This window comes from Tachypleus tridentatus, chromosome 2, assembly GCF_004210375.1.
Source record: "Tachypleus tridentatus isolate NWPU-2018 chromosome 2, ASM421037v1, whole genome shotgun sequence".
Classification (NCBI taxonomy): Eukaryota; Metazoa; Arthropoda; class Merostomata; order Xiphosura; family Limulidae; genus Tachypleus; species Tachypleus tridentatus.
In genome coordinates, this window is record NC_134826.1 from 34,434,365 (window position 1) to 34,458,436 (window position 24,072).

The following is a 24,072-nucleotide window of genomic DNA, read 5'->3' on the forward strand; positions in this document are numbered from 1 at the left end:
ATGTACGTCATTTCGTGTTAAGTTTTGTACAAAGCAGTGATATTGGAAACAAATGTTACGAAGCAAATTAGTTAACTTTTTCATTACTTAATTTTTATAAATTGCAATAAGTTTCGGTTGTTTTGTAATAATATAATAGTTCATATATATATATATGTAAATATATGCTAGTTTAAGTTAAGTTTGACAGTTTTAAAGAGATCTATCCGTCATTGAACTTGCTGGATTACTTACTAAAATTAGCCGATTGAATGTTTGTTGCTCAGAGCTTGTCAAAAGTGAAAAAGCCATGGATAGAAAAATGAAAGGTGGGTGTCTGCTGTGAATATCAGTTGAATTGAAAGTTGACGTTATTTGTTAATGGTAACCCATTCAGTAATATTTTTGGTAGGACCTATTACGTTTGTTTTGAGTATTCTGCCAGGTAATGTAACACAATAACAACAAAAATAGACTAAGTACATCCTTTATTTAGATTTTCCTTTCAACAACATCGTCAGCAGCGTGTTACTTTTGGTATTTCCTGGTATACAGTATTAATAACGAAAATAATCTATATTCATGAATTGCTAGTGTTAGCAATAACTAATTGTATGCAGGTGTACTGAAATTCTAAATTTAATATTAAAAGTAAGGATTAACGTAACTTTTTGCAGATTAATTAGTGCATTTTGTGTAACATAGAGAAATGTTAGTTTTGATAATAATATCTAATATTGCATTTTACAAATGGCAGCTTCGTAGTTTAAGAATATAAAACTACTTATGTGCTCAGTTCCAACCAACAACATGACTTGTTGTTGTCCAACAACAAGGACAAAAGTTATTTAAGTTTTGACCTAACAATAATGAACAAAAAAACAAGAGACCTATAGGTTTTTCCATTCAAATTAAACTAAAAAAACTTGAACTAGCTGTTACCATTCAGATATTTAGCAGTTACTTCATTAAATCCCTCAGATTTACTGCATTCACTATAACTGAAAGCAACTCATCCCTAAGGCTGACCACCCTGTTAAAGAAATAAAACTGTCCTAGCTGAAGATTACTCCTACCCTGCCAAAAATATTTGTGTTGTAGCCCTACTATTTTCACCATTAAGTACAAAAAAAAGATGATGCATCAACAATATCAGTTAAGATAACAACTCTGTCAAATCCTTTCTTTTCTTTTTTTCTGTCTCAAGATAAGCATTCTGGATATCTTAACATGTTCTTGTATGACAACCCTTTTATTTTGGGTATCATTGTAATAACTCTAACCCTTTCCAACAGTTAGTACCCTTTATAAATTAAGGAACCCAAAACTAAACACAGCACTATGAATGTGTCTAATCAGCAATCTGTGAAATTAACTTGTATTTAGTATTGCATTCAGTATTTCTGAATATAATATAAAGTTCAATTTGCCCTACCTCTTAACAAGAGCAAACTTCATGGATAGCTGAATAACCAGAACACCAAGATCATTTTATTCTGTAAGACTGTTAAGATTATTCCCATTAAAGTTATGATAACCCAACCATTTGCATTAACTTGAATTATGCTAATTAAAAGAATTTTTTTTAATCCTTTTGTAAAGCAACCTCCTCCTCTTTCCCAAATACATCTAAGACCCTAATATGTTTAGCAAATTTAAGTAATTTTTTACCATTTCTTCTTGTATGTTACTGATGCTAATAATCAACAAGAAAAAGCAAAGGTCCAAAGTATCTACCAAACTTGTAACATTAATACAGGTTAACTGACCTTTCTAATAATCCTTTGCTTTCTTCCACTGAACCACATAATTCTGAAGTACTGACCAAAGAGAAGGCAGCCAGTCAGCATAATCCTACTACCCACCATGGGTTGGTTGTCAATATTATACCACCAAATACAGTAATAAAGTTGTACAGTGAAATTATTGTGTTTTTGAGTCTAGTGTTTCTTGGAGACGTAAGATAATGTTTTCTTCCTAAAGTTTTTTAGACTATAACAATTGCTGAATGAGCTGGCATGTCTAAAGCCAAGTAATGTGTTAATTTTATCCAGTGCTAAAATGTAAATATGCTAACATTCTTAATGTAACTGGTTGTTTTAAATCTATTATTATTAGATTTAATATGTAAATCATTTTATTAATTTGAATTATATTTCTCATTAGTTATTTTAATGTGAAATATACTAATAACATTAAGAATATAAATTATTTTTAAATTAATTATATTTACAACATATGTTTTTCATAGAAATTGTTTAACTTATCCTGTATGTCTAAAATGTGTAAGAATTTATAACCTGAATATTGATTTTAACTTTGTTATTGCTTATTCACAGTTTTTTTAATTAGAATGAAATATGGTTTAAATGAGCAACTAAGCAATTGTGTGTTGGATACATTTACATGCAAGTTAGTACTGTCAAGAATGAAAGTTGCCATATTATGATACAGGGTGTTCGGAAAGTCACTGTGTACTTATATATTTACTAATAGACATGTTTCAATACAGAATACAGGAGGTAAATATGAATGACAATTATAAACAATGTTGAAAGTGAACCCCGTTGGCACCAATACAGGCTTGGATCCTTCTTATTTTGTTTATTAACACTGATATCAGTTGCTGGCTTGAAATAGACTGAATGAATGCTGTTATCACTGCTTTTGAAACTGCACAGTGACTTTTCAAACACCCTGTAGTACTGACTTGGTATGAAGTACAGTGTAATTTTAATATAAACAGTATAACAATCTACCCATAGTTTGTTAGACATGTTTCATAACACTTATAGAAATAAATATAAAAAGTGTTTGTTTTCTTGAAAAAGTTACTTAGTGAATGGAAGATTGACATTGATATCATAAAGTGATGGTGGAATACTTCTAATCTAGCACAGGGATTTTGTTTCAGTAGGGAAGGGTGGAAAATCTCCCACTAAATTCATTCCCTTTCCAACTATTTTTCAAAGTTGAGGGATTTATTTCTAGATGAAAACCTTTTGTATTAAAAATCTATGAATTTTTAAAACTGTATTGATTTGACATACTTTTAAAAAATCTTGGGATTATAAATTCCACCCTTGAAAAACAAATTCTGAAAGTTCATGTAAAAGTAGGAATGCATGTGGTATATTTTGTTTTTTATTTGCTAGGAGCTGGAGCAGTTTATGAAGATTTAAAGCCATTTGCAGTGCCTGAGGTAAAATTCAGAATACTTAAATTTTCTCTGATACCTTTTTCATTTAAAAAATTTAGTGATCATACTGCATTTTATTTTGTTTATGGTAAAGATTTTAAGGCTGTTTTTTCTGTCTTTAACTTTGAACTACTAACTGAAGAGAAGGCAGCCACCATTGAAACTAAAGGGGTGATGCATCCTAAGTGTAAAATGTGTTGAATAGCTTGTGGTATTGCATAAGATTGAATCAGTTTGTCAGATCTGAAACAGAGGTCTTTTCCACAGAGCCAATCCATACTCCAGTTGTAATGTAAAGGTTTTTATGATTAACTTTAGAATTAACAAGTAACTAAAATAGTTGGCAGTAGACTTGGAGTGAGTCACGTGAAAACAAGCTTTTCAAAATAAAACCCTCTTTTGGACTTTAGCTGTCTTGCTTTCATAAGGATTGGAAAGAGGAATTTGTCCCAACTGGACAACACATTGGTCACAGTTTTTTTAACTCATTGTTTTCTTTTATCTGGGACTGATGCACCAATGTGTATGTGTGACACTTGGGTCACAATAAGCCACATTTTACTGTCTTGCTGTCGTTACAACTCTTAACGGCGGCACGATTTTAAACATGTTTTATCCCAAGATTTATCTATAACATTAGACAGTATCATTGGCAATGGTGACACTGTTACCTTGGAAATGTTTTTAGCTTTTTAAAGGCCTTTAATCTTTTTAATGCTATTTGAGTTTTTAATTTATAAATTAGACATATTTTTGTTATCCTTTTTAAGAATCAAAGTACAAGTGGTTCAATTTGAAATTAGAAAATGGCCATAACGTCAAATAACTTGAAACCAGGACTGGAAAGCCCAACTTCAGGTGACCTGACGCTGATGTTTGAACTGACCCGTTAATCATCTTGGAGAGTTATGATAATTGAAATTATGCTACAGAAAGTCCTTTACAGCTTGTATTACTGTAGTTTCTCTCTTACTGCCGTAGGCTAGATATAAAAATTGTATTTAACACTTTATGTGTTTAAATCAAAAATTAAACTTTTTGTTTTACCTTAATTCCTTTTTATGAATTTTAATAATTTTACTTTAATTTTAACTGGATGTGTGGTGCAAATAGTTTAGTTGCTTTATGTCATAAAATGCCAAACAACCAACCCATTATCTCTACCATCTGGCAGTATTGCCTTCTTCCAGTTCCCATTCACCAGTTTACTTAACATCTTTAATGGATAATTTTGTCTTTTATGTTCTTAACTGTTTATACTGTTCTCCCATTCACTTCTCAGAATCCATCCTGTGGCCAATGTTCCCTCACAGAGCATGCTTACTTTTTGCAATGAGTCGGAGTAATGAATAACATGAAACCTATCTGTTTTGGCTTTTAAAATCCTCACTGTTGAGATAAGGTTACTTGGATGATCACTCTGATGGTGAACTTGTATGTATTTCATTGTTATTCTAGATAGTACCTTCCATCAGCTATCATGGAAAAAGCTAGCACTTTTAGTATTTATACACATTCTTGGCTTGTGAATGGTGGCTTATCAAGTTAGATTTTGTGCAACTTCTTGCACATTCTCCACTGAAATATCTTTGTGGTTGGTAGGTACAATTGGTTCAAGGCACTTTTCTTTTGTCAGTCCAGTACAGTTCCTAAGTGTAGGGATGGTCAGCTTGGAGAGTTCTTCACTAGTTATGCAGTTCTTTTGGAGAGAGTCTAAGTGAGTATCACAGTGTAATGGAAAGTAGGACATATGTATTCATATCAGTGTAATGTAGGTCACCCCTGTTGAGTCAAATGCCACTTTCCCTATGGTTTTGTTAGCTGGATGAGGTAAAGTGTTCTCTTTATGTAACAGGTAAAGACTTAGACCTTGTTCCATTTATGTAAGGCAAGTAAGTTGTATAACAGAAAACTTTCCAAACTGCAAAGTGTGGTCATTACCCTACCCAAACTGGTCTCATTTGTGCAAATGCTTGGTTGGATGTGTCTCTTTCCATTAATTCCTGTGACACATTGGCTAAATTTGTCCTCCTTTTTTATACTTGCATCTGGGCAAAGAGTATTCCCTGAATGACATGAATGTGGGTTCCCATGAATGTTATTCCTCTTGTAAGTCCCCACTATAGACCTTCCTCTTCAGTTGCCTTCTCAGAAGGACTCTTGTCTGGGTATTTGCAACTGTACATTCCCTTCTATCACATTGTTGTGGGATTCTAGCTACTGTGTGAAGAGAAGTGCATTGTTTCTGAAGTTAACATTTTTCTTACTCGAAAATGTGTTTGCAATTGATACTTCCCTCTCTGTAGTGTACATTATCCTTGCCTATTATAAAATTGAAGGTAACTTTGAATGCTTATAGGGGATCTTCTGTGCATAGAGTGTTAACCCTGCTATTTATGAATGTCTAGTGTCACATGATTACATCAGGTATTAGTACAGTTCACATAACACACGTCTTTGGTGGGAAATAGCTCAAGGCTAATGGCATGCATAAAATCTCAAAAGTAAATACACAAGGAATAGCTAATGTGTGAAGAGAGGTAAAGTATCTGTAGGAAATACATTTACAGGTAAGAAAAATGTTAACACTTGGTAAGATTAGAAATATGTTTTTATTACAATTTACAGCCTTTACAGTGAGATTAGTTTTTAGAACAGATGTTACCTTTTGATCACTTGTGTACTTAATAATGATCACACCAGTGATTAAAACTTTGTACTTTTTCTAAAAACTAATCTTACGTGATGTAAAAGCTGTAAATTATAATAAAATTACTTTATCAGTAAGTAAACTAGTAAAGGAACTATTAGGAAAACATTGTTGAAAGAATTTCTTGTGAAATTCTGTGTTATAAATTATTTTACAATATTATTTATAAAACAGGGGAGAAGTGGTTCTTTGCATCACTGGTGAGCTACAAATTGTTGGGACTGAAAACATAAACTATAGTCTAAGCTAAGCTCACTGTATGTTGGTTATAATCAACAGTTAAAGTGTAGAATGATTTTAATTGACAGTTATTATAAACCATCCAATCACAATTGATTTCAATGAAATTTTAAGTTTAAACATATTGATTGGGATTATATAGATCTAGTAATGAAGAGAGGCTTAAGTGATTGTAGATAATCTGTATCAAGTGGAAGTAGGGCGTGGACAATCTTGAAGAACTAAGTGACCTTTATTCATATCTTATGCATATATGTATGTAAAGCATGTTAATTTTTGACATTCTGTAGATATTTAAATGTTTTATGTAAATGATAACAGAGTTTGAGTTTTGGTGAAGTTTGTCTTATTATGTATAATTGCTTTATTGAAGTGATATAAAGAGGGATATTAAACATTCAAGTATATGACAATGTTAGGTTCCTCTGAATACACATGTAGCAGCTTACATAATTTTAATAAAAATGTGTTGTGGAAGCCTAGTTGCAGAGTAGTTCTTAAACAGAAAGCTTCATTTGGTGTCATTGCTATGAACTGATTTATTAGCAGTGTTGGACAAATCACTGAATAAAAATAACTTGTTACTCATTTCTTTTTGTAAAAGCAATGAAATATCCTTGCATATTAGTTATAAAAAAAAAAGTAACACGTTATGTTACTTATCGTATTTATTTCTCACGTTTCTGTGAAACAGCTGTTGTGACTATTCCTTACATTTTTACTGGAAATCAATTTATTAATTCCTGTTATACTTGTTTGTTTACATTCTTAATGTATCAAGTTAATCTATTTGCACACTATTAGAATTAGCTGAAATAGTAAATTCAAGGGAGTTTAAAAGAGGGCTTGTTGTTGAGATTTTCTTTTTTTTTTTAAATAGCTGAGTGCATGAGACAACCTAGATGGATCAACAGATCTCTTGTCCTTAAATTTTGTTAGATTTTTATTAAGAGTAATAATATTAACATCTTATACTATCTTCTTAATGAAAAAAGCAATATTACCATAATGAGTTACTTAAATAATGCATTGGCCACAACTGGCCTATAATGATTGATGGTTTTGTAATTTTTTTTTCCAAATGCCTTAATTATAAAATTAAAAACTTCCTTATTTTCATCGAGAAACTAGCTCCCACTTGTGAAAAAAAAACTCCTCAAGGATTGAGCATTTTAATTTCTTTGTCTTTGTGTCACATTATGCAGTTATCATATCAGCATTGTATTTTATCAAAATTTAAGATGCAATTAGTAAGTTATCTTTTACTACTCTACTGTATCTCTATGCATTTTATTTCTTTATAGTTTTTGTATTTTATTGAAACATTTGGTATGGCTAATTGTTTTTAGAGTGAACCACCACCAAAGAGAAGAAGAACAGCAGAAGATTTTTTCTCTTTTTGTCAGTTTATCTTGGAATATGAGAATTATGATGCTATTAAACAAGAGGTGAAGTTAATTATTTTACTTGCCAGAATTTTGCTGATGTTTGTGCTATTTTTACATGAAAAATAACATGCTTGGTTATATAGTGTATTTTACTAGGTAACTGTACTATTACAAAATTTTGAAAAATGCACTTCAGAAAGACTATTGAGATATTAGGCTCATAGGTCACTTTAAACAAAGTCACACTGGCTTGCTAATCTGTTATTCATTTCTAATTAGTAATATATAGGGGTTGGATTTGATATAATTAGACTTTAAAACCTTCAAGATATTACAAATAAAATTAGTAAGACAGTTACATTTCTGTAGTTAAAAAAAAAATTTGTTAACCTTTCTTGGACTAAATGGTTGTCATTAATAGCCTTTGATTTTTTTTCTTCCTTCTTAAAGTATAAATATTTAATTAGATTGTATAGAGTTCAGTATAAATTGTTTTCTCCTTTCTGCTTTAAAAAAATTGCAATTTGATTTAGAAATTATGTGTATTAAGTTGTGAAATTTCTACAATAATGTTTTCAGATATTATTATTGTGAAAAAGCATTACAACTATACTTACTACTATCTTATAAATTTTTTGGCTCTGTTATTTTAGTCAGTTTTACTTGTTTGATATTTATTAGCATGTATTTTTTGATACCTTAGTTAAGTGTTGAAGTCATCATTCTAGTTACAAGTTATAAAACACACAGCAGAAACTGACAAAGATTTATCAGTGACCTAGGACCTCACCTTTCAAAATGGTGTTACCATTATGTTTGTCATGCTAAGTATCATAACTTTTTATAACAATATTCTTGGTAGAGATGAATTTATGTGTAGTAAGTGTATTATAATCTCAGTAAATAATAAAAGTTTGAACATTTTTCCATATTACTTTTAAATTTACTGTTAGAAAAAATGTTACTTAGTGACAAAATATTAATTTTAATTTTTTTGTAAGAAGTTTCGAAATTGGATTTCAGTGATATTTTTACTTAAATTTTTAAATTTGAGGTGCATCATTTATGACACTATATATGCATGTTGGGTTTTAGGTGTATTAGAAAGCAATATCCATAAACTGCTGATTACTTATATAAACAAGTAAAATATAAATGCCATTTCAACCTGCATTGGCTCTCACATGATTAATTGATGGTATTGGCTGAAAATAAATGTAGGCGACTTAACACTGCACTGGCTGTGTGTACTTGGTATAGGTTTGAATCCTAATTGGACAACAGTTTCTTTGGCAATTTAGTAGAAAAACAGTAAGTAAAATAAGTAAAATTAACTTTCATTTGCAGTGCTGATTAACTTGTGCATGTAGTTACTTCATTGGCTTATGTTAAGTTTGGCAACCAAATTTATGATGGCACAATTTGTAACCTTCAGCCAAAAATTGAAGGTATTTTGAATTTTACTATTGGAAAACTAAAAAGTGAAGGCAAAACTTTAATGACGATGTTTAAAAACACTTCATCTCATCATGTGACCCTTGGCTATTGCTAATATAATTAAAAAATAAATGATATTTACTATCATAATTATGGGTGTTAGGCTTTATTTGCTACTGTGTCCTTATTACTTATCCCAGTTTCATTATTTATTTTACCACTGGCAATTCCCTATCCCTCTGCACTGTTATTAAAATTTTAGCCTTACTGTGCAGTGCTATTCCAACAGTTAGTTAAAGATGTTTGCCTCTGCTTTTTCCTTTCAGCAAGCTGTTTAGTTAGGTGTAGCTCTTTATTTCAGAAAGTTATGGGTAACTTGTTTCTAATTGCATCTAAGTTTGTGGATTTATCACCATTCTACATTAAAAAAATGCATTGATTTCCCCTTTTTAAAGACCAATATTTTTTTTCCTTATACTGAACACCATGTTTTGAATGCATGACCCATCAAGTCCAAACTTGCCTATGTATTCAAAGTTTTAAAATGTCATTTATGGTTAGTGCTTTGGTGATATGCCCTTTAATGAATTTAAGCAGCTGTACTTGTCCTTAAAATTAACTCTCAAAAAACTTACTGGGTAACTTTCAGGGTTTTAATTGTATTAGTGGCCTAGAATTCTCCTACAGTAGGTGTTTTTGACTTTTTGGTGATAAATTCAAACAATAAACAGACAGCACACAATACACTTATTATAAAATATATTCAAAACAAGTCAGTCGTATGGTAAAAAATTCTTTGCATCATAGGATATTGGTTATATATCAGATTCTAAATAATTCTCTTTTCTTGTCAAAAATCCACTTAGGCTGATTCAGTTACTTCAGAATCCAATTGACAGATTAACTATTTTTCTTTACTTTAACGACAATAGTACCAGGGAATAATCTACTTATGCTACCCTTTGGGTAACTGCAGTTGTATCATGAACTTCAAATAACTGTCTCCTTTTCATCAAAGTCCACACAGACAGACTCAATTACCTTAGAATACCCTTTGACAATACAAGTTATTCACCTTATTTCATTAAACTGTGAAACTCATTTTAAAATATTGTCTGTTGTAGCTGATCATTCACATGCTGTCTAACTTTTCCCTGACTTAACTGCATTTTCAATTCAATGTTTCTTAACTATATTTATATAGTGTGTGTGTGTGTGTAAATATATATTTTTTTAATTTTTAGGTTATTGTTTAAACAACATGGCACTACGTTTATGCAGGTGAACACATTGCACATAAAGGCTTGTTTAAAGACTGAAAATTAGTAGTTATAGTGGAATTCATGGGTGGTGGTTGTGAGTATAGTAGTTTGTTTAAATAACTGGTTGAGCTCCTTCATACTAGTGGGCTACTAATTAGTGCCTTATCATAATGGAGGCTGGAGTGCCAACTTTAGGAAGTAAGTTTATCTTGCACTTCCCAAGTGATAGTACCTTTTTTTTTCTTTACTTTGGAGAGCAGTCACCTTCCCACAACTGTCTGAAAGCGGTGAAGAGTTATATTATTTAATTATTTTTCATGTGAAATTGGCAATTGAAGGTTAAGAATGATAGATGGTGTATCCCCACCACAATGTGGGTCCTACTTTTTCAGTCACTTTCTAAATTTAGAGTGCATTTTATATCCCATGCTATAGCCTGTATCCTGGGGATATTTTTGATTGTTGCAGCATTTTTTAGTTTTGTTTGGGCTTGTTTTTGTTTATAACATATGTTATTATGTACTTTGGTCACTGAATTTTTTTACAAACTACATGACACAGTGATTTAATTATACCCAGTGAAGGTAATGAAAAAAATATTGAAGATTTGAATAACATTAGATCAACAGTATTAGTAAAGTCTAGACAATAGTGTAATTGCAAACATAATGTGAGAATTGTACAGTTACATAATTAAGTCTGTCACAACTAACACATAATCTTTGAACCTCCTGTCATGAAAATGAAACACTCATTAGCTCACAAACTGAACTAAATCATAACACTTACACTAAATAGTATTGTATAACTAACATTAACATTAATAATATTTTTGTGTGAGAACTTTAATCTAGCACCTAACTGAATGTTTTAACAGTTGATATTGTACAAGTATATATTCATATCAGCAATACTTATTTGAGATTGAAAATGCAATTGTTAGCTTTGCATGTAATGTTTTTTCTCTTTATTTTTTGGAAACTGAAAATTTACAATTTACTGGTGGGGAACGTAGTTACACTATGCCATATAGTGTGTGCTGTAATAAATTGTGCCCTAACATAAAGCTGTGCTGAATGTTAAATACCAAAAATGTCATACACAATTTCCATGGAGGAAGTTTTTGCATTTAGGCATATGTTGTTTTTTAATGAAGGTAAAAAAGGAAACAACCATTAATTTTTTGTAATAGCTTTTACTTAAAAACTTGTGTATGTGAGATACTTGTGTTTCTAAATGTGAGGATATTAATTGTGTGATCATTCTATTCTTGCACTTTGCTTTAATTTCTTATGCCCATCAACTTTATGAAGGCTGTACTTATTCCTACAATGAATTGACTCAATGAATGTAATAATTAATAATTTGCTGTTTATTACTGGTAATCAGTAATGCATAGATTTAGAAATAGGCTTTGTTTCTTTTCCTCTCTTTTTCAGTTTATTCATTCTCTCACATATCCTGGTTTTCTCTTTTTGTTTTTGTTCAACTCTTATCTTGTATATTACTTTCTCAAACCTCCATTGAAGTGGTCACTTTCATTCTCACCTTGCATTTATTCCCAGTTTATTGGATTATAACATAACCTCATGGGTTTTTGTAGTCTCCATATCAGCTGATCTTAGAAAGACAGATGTTATACCTGCTCAGTTATTTTTCACATTTTCTCAATTTCAACAAAATTTTCCTGACACCTGACTTCATAACAATTTGCAAATATGCATTTATACAGTTTATGTGGTGTGTACAGTTAAAATAAAAATTATTGTTGGCTTATTTAAAAGTCAAATGTGATTTTAAATTAGGGCTGCAGCATAGGGTAAGAAAATTTTCATTTCAGCCATCCTCCACATTAAATTTCATGCAATTACCTGGGTGCCAATTGTGAAATATGTGAAGTAAATTTGACTTTACAGAGTATTTTCATCAATAGAATGTCTTATTTGAGTTTAAAGCAGTTTTTTTGTCAGGGTGCAGTATTAGTATTCCAAAATTAAACATTAAATTCACTGAGACAGGTGAACTTTGTTTTTATCCATGATTGTAGAGAAGCCATGAGGTGGAAATACATAACCTTACACCAACAACGGAAAATAAGTTTTGGTTTAACTTTTGTTTTTCAGATTTCTTTATTTGGAGTCTGTCCTCCAAAGCTTTAGGACATTTTGTAACCCAGAGTGTACTTCTTATTTAGTAATGCTTTTTCAATCTTACAGATTATAAAGTTTAGATACAGTTATTGATTAAACAGCTGAACTTAAGGTGCAGCATGTAACATGCTGATATAAATAACACTTCAACCACTACTTTTATCATATCTCGGCCAGTCTGAAGAATCCTGATAATGTGCCATATGTGACGTATTGTTGGATACGTAACAGGTGTCGTCTTTGCTTTCAGTAGAAGTTTTTGTTAAGGATATAATTTGTCTTCATTTAATGGTAATGTACCCCATCCTGAAGAGTATAATTTTCTGGTTTTGTTAATTTGGTCATCCTAAGTTTCTTGCAAAAGAAACAATAATAAGTGGAAATCATGCAGATTGGCATAAGTAAGGAAACAAATAAAACATTATTTTACACATTTTCTAAATAAAGGTGCTTTTCAGATGTGACACCCACCCTATAATGATTATTAAATTATCAACTTGGTTTGTACCATGGCTTCACATTTTGCATCGTATTGAGTAATTTTACATTTTGGCACCAACCAAAGAAATTAGGTGTTTAACTGCTTTGTCAACCATTTATTCAAAATTTTTAATCAACAAGTACCTGGATCAAAAAAGCAGTGGGTTATTTTAGCATTGAAAGACTTGCCCAGAATGTTATTTTAAACAATTAATTTTGGTCCATTATAGTTTGTGAACTAGTGTTCCACATAATTTAACAATTAAAAAGGTAATGTAAACACTAAAGAATGTTTAATAGGATAGACCAGGAACACTATGAAGGCACAGTCTATACTTTTAACAAAGGCTGTGTGAATATTCACACAATGGCTATCTATCCACAGCTACTCATAATACTGAATTGGTATACCAGAGCAACTTTTGGACTATTCTTTGCTTGTAAAATAGTGGGATTTGATTGTCTTTCTTATGGCATCCCAGGTCCCAAATTGCAGAATGAATTTTTGCAGCAACTGTACACAAATCATGAATCCTTGAATTCATGGTCTGAGTACATAACACACTAAACCAATAGAATATGCCAGGCTGATATGTGTGGAAATGTATACGAGACTGTCAGATATTATACATTACCAAATTATTTCTTGATTTGCTCTAAGTGGCATAAATATCATTTAGGTTAAATGCTGTGTGATAATATTAAATTGCATTCTTTACATTTTCACTAAAAATGAATATGTGTATCTTTGTATAAATCAGTGTGTAACAGGTTAATCAGAATTTATTGATAGCTAGTATTAGCTTTCATGATACTAAGTTGAATAGTTTGTTAAAAATATGTATTCATTTAGTGTTGTGAGTAAGAAGCTACTTTATCATTTGCACTATGAAACAGGGTGGTTTGGACAAAATATTTCTATAATTTCTATTGTACAGGGTGGCCCGTAAGTTCCTACCCATCCATATGTTATTATGTTCAATTACGAGTGTATTATAAATTTTTTCTTGTTTTTTAGAGAAATATGGCTGATGTAAGCCCATTTACACTTGAGAGTGTATTGTGACATAATATGCAGCGAGAATGAGGGACAGCACACAGATACACTGGATACATAAGATATATGGATGGGGAGGGACTTACGGGCCACCCTGTAGTGTTGGAAATGTGCATTCATTTAACAAAGACTAAACATTGTGTTTGATACTACAACTTGAAAAATCTCAGAAGACTAGAGCTCAAATTGAATAAATTGGTACTTAGTTAGATGTGAAGATTTATTACAATGAAATGTATATATTTTTGTCATTTTTATTTTGTAGGAACTTCGTCTAAAACCTGGTAGCCCTGTAGGAAGCTCAGGAAGCACTGAAGACAATTTTTCTTCTGATAGCAACTGCAGCAACAGTTCCCTGGGGAACAACAAACATACAGATGTGGAATCAGGTATGCATTGTGTAAATGAAACTTCAAAGTTCTCTAACTCTGATTTCAGTTCAGATTCTTATATAGTTTTTTAAGTATTTTTTTCTCCTGAGTTTTTGATGCAATAAAAAAAGCTTTTGATTAATCATTAGAATGTCCTGGTATCTAATAAACTAATTAGTTTTATTGTCATAGTTTGTAATTTTAATTTATATACCCTTTGAGATGACAAAACATTTACACACCAAGGATATATTCATACATATACAATTAGTTTGTAAGTTCTTTGGCTGAAAGACATATCATGGCTTAGCCTTGTAAATATATCATGCTAGGACTTTAGTTATAAAACCATTGACATGTGATCACCCAGTTACCACATCAGTGTGTGAAAGTGTTTCTCATAACAAAACACATTTATTTGAATAAAATATATGTATAATAAGTCACATCCAGCAGTGGGTAATAAATAAGATTGTTCTTTGCACTTGTTCTCAGTAGGCTATTAAATATAACAATGCTTATGTGTGTAATAATTTCCTGTCTGTATTTTAAACTAAACATAATTTATAGGCTAGAAATTTAGAAGTTTTGGCACTCACTTGTTATACCGGTTTGGGAACTCAGTGAATATACTCAACATATGACAAAACTTTGTCATTTGAGGAAATTTTATATATATATGTGTTCTCTAGTTACATATTGAATTCTTAGCATTAGGAAGAAAATTATCATTATATTTAGTATTTGTAAGCATATAAAATAAAACTTGAAAAGCAAGATAGATGTATGCTATCAGACAGTTTGTTCTGGGTATTCAACCATAGTGACAGAAACTTCTCATGCTTTCATAATTTTCTTTAGATGTGGCAAAACAAGGAAGCAACAGAACAAAACATGAATAAATAAACTTTAAAAACTTTTCTATATTTATGTTTGTTCTATTTAAAAAAATGTATCCATCACATTTAAAAGTGGCCTTGGGGTATTCATTTTGAAAATTAAAACTTTCATGTAGGTATAAAAGTTAGATTATGTACAGAAACTGTCTTGGAAGTAATATGGAAGGATATGTCAGACGTACTTGATCTTTGAATGGAATCCAAGTAACTGGAATAAAGCTAAACTTTTATCAGTAGGTTTAATCTGTCATGCACATACCACATTGGAAGCCATAATTTGTGATAAATTATTTCATTGTTAACACAAGAATGCCTACTTTTATTTCTGTCAAGTTTTTCATAATTTATAATGTATAACATGATACTGAATATTTGGGTTCATCTGGTGTATTCTGGCATATCTATGGAAGGTCATTGTCTACATAATGTTTCTTTGCCCCAAATTAATCATTTAACTATTCTTTAATTGCTTAAAACTGTTGTCCTTTGGAAGGTATCATTCTGGCTGGTATGTAAGCAACTCCCTACACATTTGTTGCACATTGTCTACACAACTTAGCTGTGTTTTTGTTGGGTGGGTATTAACTTCCTCCTGTGGCATTTCTCTATGTCATTTGCCTTTGACTAGGTTAGTCAATGTATTTTTTTCTTATTTCATTGATATACATTATAGTTCAGAATCCCAACTGGTGATGGGTGTTGGCTGATCATATATGTTTGTTATATTAGAACTAAATATGTATATTTCTAAAGTGTTCACTGTTTAGACTGGTAGTGCAGGTGTATGTATATATATTTTTATTACTGTTTGATAAATAAAAGACTGTCACAGCTAATGTCATCGGTAAAGCACATGAGGATTTTTACCCATCTGTTCTGACCTACAATTCTAATTATTAGGGTTTTTCTGCTATTGCCAGTATACTTATTGATTATGCACTAATATAATGTTTTTCTGGATCCAAGGTATTTCCCTAGGATGTTTTTCCTCAGGCTGACTGCACTTGTTCATTACAAAACAAATTTCTTTGTAAGGTGCATCCAATGAATATTTTTTCTTCTTTTCAGATAGACCACATTTGATATACTTACTAGTGTCCCAAGGGGTTTCCTCTGGGTTTTGCCCTGGTGCACCTCACGTGGCTATGGTATTATACACTGCTGGCCAAAATCTTAAGGCCAATGAACATAAAGAAAAAATATGCACTTTGCGTTGTTAGACTCAACCACTTATTTGAGTACAGCTTCGAAAGATGAAAATAAGAAAAGGGAAAATAAAAATGAAACTTTTTTAGCATTTAACACTATGAAATTAGCCTAAATACTAACTGGTCAAAAGTTTAAGACCATACCAAAAAGAAGTCCTAAACAGGGTAGAAAATGTCCAACAAGAGGTCTCAGTAGTGAGTTGCACGGCTGTCATTGCGATTAACTTCAAATATTCGCTTTGGCATGGTCCATATAAGCGTTTGCAGAAGGCTAGCTGGAATGTTATTAGAAGTGGGGAAGATGACTTCACGAAGATCATGCACTGTTTGGAATTGACGTCCATTTCTATAGACTTCCCTTGCCATCCACCCCAAATATTTTCAATGGGGTTCAGTTCGGTCGAACACGCTGGATGGTCCAAAGGTATCACGTTATTCGCCATGAAAAAGTCCTTTGTCTTGCGGGCAATATTGGATTGCAACGTTGTCCTGCTGAAAGATCCAGTCATTTCCACATAAGCAAGGGCCTTCAGTCAATAAGGATGCTCTCTCCAACATGCCAATGTAACCAGCTGCTCTTTGATGCCCCTGTATAACGTGAAGCTCCATTGTTTCATGGAAGGAGAAAGTACCCCAGATCATGAAGGAACCTTCTCCACTGTGTCGTGTAGAAAATGTCTTAGGTTGGATATCCTTATTGTGCCAGTAACGTTGGAAGCCATCTCAACCATCCAGGTTAATTTTTTTCTCAGAGAACAAAACCTTCGTCCACTTTTCTATGTCCAATGTTTGGTGCTTCTCAGCAAAGTTTAACCAAGCTGTTTCGTGGAGCGGAAGGGGGCGTGGCATTTGAAGACATTTCCGGTTTTTAAACCCTTTCTCTCGTAGATGCCGTCTTGTTGTCCTTGAGCTGCATTCTGTGTCTGTAAGGGCCTTAATCTGGTTTGACGATCGGCTGGTGTCTTGCCAGGCAACCCATCGAATCCTCCTACTCAATGCCGGCGAAATTTTCTTGGGCTGACCACTTGAAATTCTCCTTCTGTATCCCTTAGGGTCTTTTAAGAAATTTGCAACAGCAGTTTTACTATGCCCAATCTCACCAGAGATGGCATGTTGAGAGAGTCCTTGCTTTTGCAGCTCGACAATTCTGTCACGTTTAAACTCTGTCAACTTTTTAGCCTTTGCCATGTTTTTACCCAATGTAACACAGGAGATGTCAGTGAGAAATGTTGACAATGCTGATGCTTGAACACAAAAGGTTAAATTTCATTACGTGTTTACTGATTAACACTTTGTTTCAGTATGATCTCTAACTTTTGATCAGCTAGTATTTAGGCTAATTTCATAGTGTTCACATTTTCCCAATTAAATGCTAAAAAATATTTTTATATTTATTTTTCCTTTTCTTATTTTCATCTTTTGAAGCTCTACTCAAATAGGTGGTTGGGTCTAACAATGCAAAATGCATATTTTTTTCTTTATGTTCATTGGCCTTAAGATTTTGGCCAGCAGTGTATATCAAAGGCACTTTCCCTGGATGTTTTTCCCAGGTGAACAAATTTTGTTAATCTTGCATACTTATGCAAGGTGCTTCCACTAGATGTTTTTGTGTTTGTGTGAACCATGCTTAGCTTATAGCCTGTTCATGTATAATTTTTTGGTTCTTTAATTTTAGCTACTTGTACTTATATTATGTTATAAGGCATCATACTATGATTAACTATCACTATGTTCCATTCTGCCACTTGCTACATAGGTGGATGAATTATGCACTACTGGTTAACAATGGGCTGATTTGAATGGCCTGACAATGTTTCATCAAACAACTTATTCAAGATTTTTTTTTGATGGAGAGAATCAGTGTTGTTGCTCACAGTTTCCTAGATAACGCTTTTCCATTGGATGTTTTACCAAGTTGGACAACACTTAACATGCTATGGTGTATGTACTCCAAGGCTCTACCCTTGGCACATATTTATTTTGGCCCATTGTTGGCCAAAACATTTTGTTTTCAACATGTTGTGCTGTTTTATGTCATAGTTATAAGCACTTTTCTATAGAACAGTACTGTACATCTCTTTTTTTGATGCTGTTCTGCTATATATGTATTACTGTGTTCATTACCAGTTGAATAACATATCTGTTTTACAAGCACACCTGTTCTTTATAAGTGGTTGCTCTTCACTTAATTAATATTATCGCACCTTCACAGGCCCCTCCACCTTTGTAAATGTGGGATTGTAGCTTTAGGTGAGAAGAGGTAATACAATTTCAGAAGTTAACATTTTCTTACACTGAAAATGTATTTCTAGTTTTTAACTTGCCAACTCTCAAAGGTGAGGATTGTGATAGAATAGTAAAGGGACCTAGCTGTTCTAGTGTAGAGGATGCACTGTGACTGGTTGAGGGTAATCATATGTTCTGAAATGGTGCAAAAATGAAGGGGTATAAAAGATAGGATGTACTGTTAGCAAAAAGATGTTTTAGCAATGCCTAGAGAGCAAACCAGGATCAAGCTAGGTATGGATGAGAGGAGGTAAGTACCTATTGGAAGTATATTGTCAGCATAACAGAATGCTAGAAATATTGAACAAGAAATATTTTGGGAAGGAGGAGGAGAAACATGGAGATTACACTCTTCTGATTTGATTTTTATATCTAGATGTAGCAAAGCATGTTCCAGTGGCAAAATACATATCACTCATCAAACTAAAGATTAAAAACAAAGAAAAGACATACTCCTTATACTGCTGTATGCACCATGACTGTTACGCAATAGAGAAAAAACAAGAACTCTTGACAACCTGACAGACATGCTAAATGAAACTGAGAAGGAAAATGAAGTAATTGTCTTGGCATATTTCAGTGACAAAGATGGGACAAGATCACCATGGGAGGAACATCTAGGACCCTATATAGACAATGTAGTAGAACAGAGCCATATTAGAATGTTTCTTGTGGAACTGTGCAAACAACAAGGGACTTTTATCAACATATTTTTTCAACACCAGTGGTATCAGACAGTTACTTGGTACATGTGGAATGATTTAAGAATAGCTTTATAACAAGACTACATTTTGAATAAATTTCCCAAGAGCATAAGTGATGCAAAAGTTATGCCAATCATAGTAGTACTGGACATGAAGACAGGAGGATGCAGGAAAAGAGATCACCAGTAGAGATTATCAACATTGTGGAGCTTAACAAATAGGATGTAAGGAATAGAGAGAAAAAACAGATGTAACAGAAATTTGAGAATTATTGAAGAGACGTTGCACTGGTCAAGAATGGGTAAAATTCAAATATGTTACTAAAAGAGTGCTATGAGACAAGGAAAATAGGAGAAATGAGATGAAGAGGCAGAGTATTTTGGAACATAGAGGTACAAGAAGCTATAAAGGAGAAAAAAAAGCTTTCAAAAAATAGGGAAGAAAGTTAAGCATAAGATGATTGTGTAATTTACCACAGAGGAAGAAGAACAAATAAAAATATATCAAAAGAAGTTTCATGGAAGAGTTTTGGAGAGGATCTAGTTTAGAAATTTGTGAAAAAATTAGGAGAGTTTTGTATATCTTTAAAGTGAATAAGGTAACTGAAAGAGACTCTTGACTCTTCAGCACTAATTAATGATGAAAGATGAAATTCATTAGTGGATAGTGATAAGAGCAAAATGAAGCTGGACAACCAATAAATGGAGAAGCTAAAAGCATGTGAAGCTGTTGGAGTATTATGGCTAACAGAAATTTTTAACATTACATGTAAGAAAGAAAAATACCATATGACTGGCAAACAGCAACCATTATATCCATGAGGCAAAATAAAGGATGTAAAAGAGACTGTGACAAGTATAGAAGGATCTCTATACTTAATCATCTGCAAAAATCCTGTAAAAGAGAATGAGATCAATAACTGAAAAACAGTTGAGCATAAATGGGGTTTTACAGTGGCACCAATGCCATATCCATTCTAGGACAATTGAGTTAAAAGGTAACAGAACACAGTCATCAACTGAAATTAGTCTTTATTGACTAGGAGAAGGTATTTGTTGCCCAGTGGACAATACTAGAACCAAACAAAGAATAACATCATGTAAATATGTAATTCATGCATTAAGTTGTCAGTAAAATCAGACTAAGTAAAGTAAGAAACAAAAATATTGGACAACCACTTGTAATGAAACCATTACTCAAATGTGTAGAAAAGCAGAGATTGAAATATTGCAGCCAGTTGGTGTGAATGAGTCTAGAGCAACAAAAAGTATAATTTACAGCCAATAGGAAACAAAGTTGGAAAAAAAAGAAAGTGTTAGATTGATGGTTTTATAGAAACAAAAACACATGAGACTAACAACTGCTGGAACTTCTTTGTTGCCCTGAAAAGCACAGGTGGGAGGATAAATGATAAAGAATAATCATAAATAAAGTTATGTAACATTGACTGTTTTGTGACTGTCAGTATGTTTTATTTCCCATCAGTTGTTTACTTTACATAAAAGAATAATTGATTACATTATATAAAATCTCAATTGGTGCTAAAATAACTTATTTTGCTTCTCTTTAATGGATAAATGATCTAGTAATTATAAAAATAAAATATTGTAAAACAACTACTGATACATTTATGTGTATACATTATAAGAGAAAAATATTACATGTACAAGAAGTTATTAAAGGTAAGTTTTTTCTCTATTCACAGAAGAAGATTCTTGGGATATGATAACATGTTTCTGTATGAAGCCATTTGCTGGAAGGCCAATGATAGAATGTTCTCGATGCTTAACGTGGGTGCACTTGTCATGTGCAAAAATTCGTCGAAACAACATCCCAGAAGAGTTCTCTTGCCAGCATTGTAAAGAGTCTAGTAACTCAAAGAGAAGGTCTGAACGAGTACGAGGCACGAGAAGGTTAAGTACTTAACATACGTTGTGTCGTCTCTTGATGTCCAGACACTGCCATTTACTGTAGATAGTGGTGTACAAAGTCATTTAATCATTAGTGTCATGCATCATTTTAATGAGGTTTAGAAATGTCTTGTACTCTCGAACTAACTATTGTACAGCTGCATCAAGAAGTATCTTCTGTTGTTGAACTGCAGTGGGAAGATCTTGGGATTGTTGTTCTTAAAACTTAGTATATGGAGAACAAGTTTAAACACAGACAAATTATTTTCCACTTTAATTTTTGTATAAATAAATGTGCATTTATAAAATGCTTAATTTAAGAAAACCATTGGGGTCATTATTATTAAAACTGAGTATTTGGAGGACAGGCTTAAATGTAACAAATCATATTCCATTTTTACTTTTGTTTATTAAATACTTAATTTAACTGAGCCATTGTGGTGTTTGCCTTTTTTTTTAAAGATGATTTAGTACCATATAACAAATTTTATTAATTGTCATATGAAAATAACAAACTATTTGCTCACTACATTTTAGCTCTAAATTCTTGAAGACTGATAAAAAGCTATGGTATTTTACAGTGAGGAAAAATTTTATCTACAAGACTTTTATGGTAAGTAGACAGATAATGTAAAAAAAAAGTAAGAAATTATCTTTAATGTTGAGATAAATTGACAAAAAGGATTTCTGAACATTTAGTTAGATCAAAAAGAAATGTGTTTTTATTAGTTGTGAATTTACAAGCAGGAGAAGATGTTTCAAAACTCGTCAGTAGGTATTTAGTTGCTATTATAATGTGAAATAACATAGTTTAATTGTATATTAAATCTAAGGACACTAATATCCATTAGTAGCATGTTAGGAAAGGTTATGCAACTGTGTAGAAGTTTCATTAAAAAAGTGTAAAACAATGAATTTTAATTGTGCATAATACTCCCAACAGAAAATAACATTCATATAGGGACAGTATAAAGAATCAAAATACCCCCCACCCTCCAAAAAAAACTTGTCGTTAGATTATCATTATTATTCACAACAGCATTAAATAATTTTACCAATAAAACAGCAAGGTATTAAGAAGTTTCAATGAGATCATAATTTCCCAATAAGAATCAATCTAATTTTCTTGGAAACATGAGAGTAGGGAAATGAGTTAAAGGTTTATTTCAAGAGTACCCAGCAATGGCTCAGTAGCATGGAGATCTAGTTATGTATCATGCTATGGTAGATAACCAAAGATTTCCTCATACGCTGTAGCCTAGTCTGTAACAACTGCAGTGTGGATACATTGTCACCTTTTGAGATAGCTTTATTAGCAGGATAAGAATGCTGCAGCATTAAATAAAACTGTCCTCTTAAAATATTATGGTGACTAGGTAACCTGTTTATAAGCTGATAATGTGGGATTAAGGTATATGTTGAAGTTAGCTTGTGTTTCTATTTTTAAACTAACAAAATCAGAAGTGAGCAGAAATATAGATCACAGTACATTTATGAGAAACTGTTTTCAAAACAGTTGATGAAGAGGTTGCATCAGAACAAGTTAAAACCACTACAATGAATTTTTCCATCCAGAAGAAATGAGTATTGTTACCTGTCACCAAATTTATTTATTTTTTTTAAGAAGGTAATAATACTTTGTGTCTCTTCCTTTTTCTCTGAAGTTGTATCCTGAATCTTGGATGCATGTATAGGAGTATCATCTCAACTCAAAAGATCATAATGTATATGTTCATAAGCACTGTGTTACATAGTTAAAATTGATACTAAATCTTGCAAGGCTACTATCTCAGAGACTCAGATTCTATAGTAACTAGTTATTGGTAATAAGTTAAACCATTGGATTATTATTGTGTTAAATGTGTATATTAATTATGCAGTAGTTTCAGTATTATAAGTTTATTTTTGAAAAGGTTTCATGTTGAAGACAATAAAAGAAGTGTCTACTAAGTTCACTCCACTGAGGTTTCAAATGCATGTGAGAGGATAATGATATAGTGTTTTTAAAATTATTGAGAGTTGGAATTTCTGTGTTGAAGAGGATGGCATGGTCTACTGGCTAATTGTTTAAATTCATAACATAAATATTTGAAGTTCAAATTATAGAATCAGATTCAGTAGTGGCCCAGTATAACAAGATGGTTAAGAATGGTTGACTCATAACCTGAAGGTCGTGGGTTCAAATTCCTGTCTTATCAAACGTGCTTAACCTTTCAGTTGTGGTGGCATATAATGTTATGGCCAATCCTACTATTAATTGGTAAAGCAGTAACCTAAGAGTTGGTGGTGGGTGGCAATGGCTATCTCACTTCCCTCTAGTCTTACATTGTAAAATTAGGGTTGGCTAGTGCCGATAGCCCTCATAGCTTTGCACAAAATCCAAAAACAAACATTAACATACAAGTTTAAGTTATGATTTGTTTTAGGATTTCAGATGTTACAGTATTTAAGTTGGTATTCAGATGTTAACATTTTCATGCCTTTCCATTCAACTTATAATGCTTATGAATAAATCCCTAACCTTCAGTACTGACTCTGTAATAATTCTGATCTTTTTATACATTTTACTTTGTGCAAGGAAATTTGTCTTATTGTAAGAAAGTAAACTTCAAACATTATTAAAGGAAAAGTTAATGCCTATTTACATTTGTTAGTGAGTTTAAATTTAGTTCTCATATGCAAGCATTACAATGTAAAGAATTTTACAACAACATGAATATGAATGATTGTGTAGGCAGTCAAAACCCAGTACTGTAAAAGCAGGTGACCTTTTGGTGAATATACCAATGTCT

At 32.1% G+C, this 24,072-nt stretch overlaps 1 protein-coding gene across 2 annotated transcripts; it reads left to right on the forward strand.

The window, feature by feature from the left end:
* Positions 1–23,924, forward strand: LOC143240680 (PHD finger protein 13-like). Of its 2 annotated transcripts, XM_076483506.1 has the most exons (5): positions 1–308; positions 3,135–3,181; positions 7,478–7,576; positions 14,168–14,291; positions 21,076–23,924. In XM_076483506.1, the coding sequence occupies exons 1-5, from the start codon at positions 290–292 to the stop codon at positions 21,294–21,296; spliced, it is 510 nt and encodes a 169-aa protein (XP_076339621.1). In that variant the 5' UTR covers positions 1–289; the 3' UTR covers positions 21,297–23,924. The 2 variants fall into 2 exon arrangements, with proteins under 2 accessions (XP_076339621.1, XP_076339631.1); XM_076483516.1 differs by lacking the exon at positions 7,478–7,576 and having other exon boundaries at positions 9–308.
* The last annotated feature ends 148 nt before the right edge of the window (positions 23,925–24,072 follow it).